At 42.5% G+C, this 2,500-nt stretch overlaps 1 protein-coding gene across 8 annotated transcripts in view; it reads right to left on the minus strand.

The window, feature by feature from the left end:
- epb41l2 (erythrocyte membrane protein band 4.1 like 2) overlaps positions 1 to 2,500 on the minus strand; it is a 188,033-nt gene that overhangs the window by 77,663 nt on the left and 107,870 nt on the right. For all 8 annotated transcript variants that reach the window (XM_063223779.1, XM_063223781.1, XM_063223776.1 and 5 more), the window contains exon 6: positions 2,160 to 2,235. In XM_063223779.1, the coding sequence (XP_063079849.1) occupies positions 2,160 to 2,235 (76 nt within the window). The remainder of the gene's footprint in view (positions 1 to 2,159; positions 2,236 to 2,500) is intronic.

Genomic DNA, 2,500 nt, shown 5'->3' on the forward strand with positions numbered 1-2,500 from the left:
TAAAGGCAAATTCTGCCCCACGGCAAACTACACTGATCTAGAAAGGAGGGGGAAAAAACAAAAATCCTGAAAAGTCTGCCAATCCAGAGTAAATTGAATGGCAATCCAGACTGGCCAGAATAATGTAGCTCTGCCTCCTGGGTCTTGTGGCCTTCTTGCCACTGGACCAAGAGAGAATTTGCCTGGTTAACACCGGACCTAATCACAAGTGAGATTTCAGATCGAAATGATTGTGTAGAACAGGGGTGGGGACACTATGTCTCGAGGGCCGTTTGCGGCCCTTGAGGCCGTTTTATCCGCCCCCCCCGATATAATATTAATGTTATTCAGCTTCACATGAAATATGACATAGGGCTGGGCAATATGACGATATATCTTGTTATCGTGATATAAAAGTGTATATCGTGACCTTTCTGCTATATCGTTTATATCGTGATAGTAATTTAATCAATTTTATACAATTGAATATAATTTAATTGCATTTCATGTTGTCACAATACACACTATAAGTTAATGTAACTGTAAAAATAAGAATAAAAAGATTCATTTTAAAGAAAGGTTGTTTTGCGACATGAAAAAATAAAGAGCAAATAAAGAGAATAAATGAAAATGTATGTAATTGTGCTATATCGTGATATATATCGATATCGTGATATAAAGTAATCCATATCGTGATTTTGTTTTTTTCCTTATCGCCCAGCCCTAATATGACACATTTTGTAAAGGAATCTTAGAAAATACATTTGCAATACAATTAAGTTATATTCAGGGAACTTAAAGAAGGTGGTGTTTGTTTAAATGTGGCTGCCATCAATATAGGCCTAAAGTGAAGGGGAAAATCCTGGTTTGTGTTCATAGTACGGCCCTTGGAGGACTTTTGCGGCCCCTCGAATGAGAAAGGTTCCCCACCCCTGGTGTAGAACTAAAGGCAGTATGGGAGTTCCCAGGCTAAGAGAGAATAGCAATAGCATTACATTATATTACACTTAGCTAACGCTTTTTATCCAAAGCAACTTGCAGTTATTTAGGTACAGGGGATTGGTTACAGGTCATGGGGAGCGATGTAGGGTTAGGTGCCTTGCTCGAGGGCACATCCGCCATGGATGGAGGTGCTGGGAAGGATTTGAACCTGCAACCCTCTGATCTAAAAGGCCCGCGCTCTATTCATTGAGCCGTTCCTGCCCCACAGCAATAGCTGACTGTTATAAGTTGTGATTCAAAGGCACACAGGAGTGTTTGTACCGTACCAGGGTATCGAAAACAGTTTCTGGTGCATTTCAAAGTGAGGAAGCATTCTATATGTAAAATAAAATGCAAAAAAAAATATTTAAATGAGCACAGAATGAGCAAATGACTATGGCGTTTTCGACCTTAAGTCAAAAAGTCAGTTCCTCTTAGTTAAAGAACTATAATCAAAATCCTATGATTGTGTGTGTGTGTGTGTGTGTGTGTGTGTGTGTGTGTGTGTGTGTGTGTGTGTGTGTGTGTGTGTGTGTGTGTGTGTAAACGACCTCATCACAAACTAATAGGCTGCATGGTATACCCATTAAAATGGCACCTGTGTGGCCTGTAGACAGCGAGGTCTTTGTCAGCTTAACTGGACTCATTCAATTAGTTTATGGCCTTGCTCTTCCCCGCAGACATTCAAATTTTCATGGAAATCACAATAATGTGCGTAAGCATTGGTATGTGTGTGTGTGTGTGTGTGTGTGTGTGTGTGTGCGCGCGCGCTGCGCACATGTGCTTGCGATATCTGTGTAAATTGCACTTCAGCGCATATGCTTCTCTGTGTTACAGTAAATAGTATTTCTGTGTGTGTGTGTGTGTGTGTGTGTGTGTGTGTGTGTGTGTGTGTGTGTGTGTGTGTGTGTGTGTGTGTCTCCAGTGTTCATAAGTGAACCTATAATGCGAAGCTGCAGCCACTTCCTGGTGACAGCAGCACCTGTCTGGACAGGTGAGTCAGGAAGCTAAGCTCACCTGATGATGTCCTCAATCAGCTGAGAGTGTGTGTGTGTGTGTGCATAGCTCACCTGATGATGTCCTCAATCAGCTGAGAGTGTGTGTGTGTGTGTGTGTGTGTGTGTGTGTGTGTGTGTGTGTGTGAGAGAGAGTGTGTGTGTGTGTGTGTGAGAGAGTGTGTGTGTGTGTGTATAGCACACCTGGTAATGTCCTCGGTCAGTTGGGATGGGTCTGGAGGGTAGAACTTCACATTGAACGCAAAGTTCCATGGTCCGTCTGAGGAAGAAGCACAAAAAAACCACAAAATAGTGTTTTAATAGTAGGACTCTGATCATGCAATGCTACAGCCTTAATACCATCAGTGTAGATGTGACCGTGAGTGGGATTTATTTATTTATTTATTATGAGGGTATTACATGCAATGAAGGCTGTATACTGCAATATTGGAAGAGGCTTGTTCCACCGCAGTGCCAGTGGAGGAGTCATTAGGGCAGGGATGTCAAACTCAGGCCCGGGCGCCAAATTTGGCCCGCGGAGCAAA

The sequence above is a fragment of the Engraulis encrasicolus genome, chromosome 18, assembly GCF_034702125.1.
Source record: "Engraulis encrasicolus isolate BLACKSEA-1 chromosome 18, IST_EnEncr_1.0, whole genome shotgun sequence".
Taxonomy (NCBI): domain Eukaryota; kingdom Metazoa; phylum Chordata; class Actinopteri; order Clupeiformes; family Engraulidae; genus Engraulis; species Engraulis encrasicolus.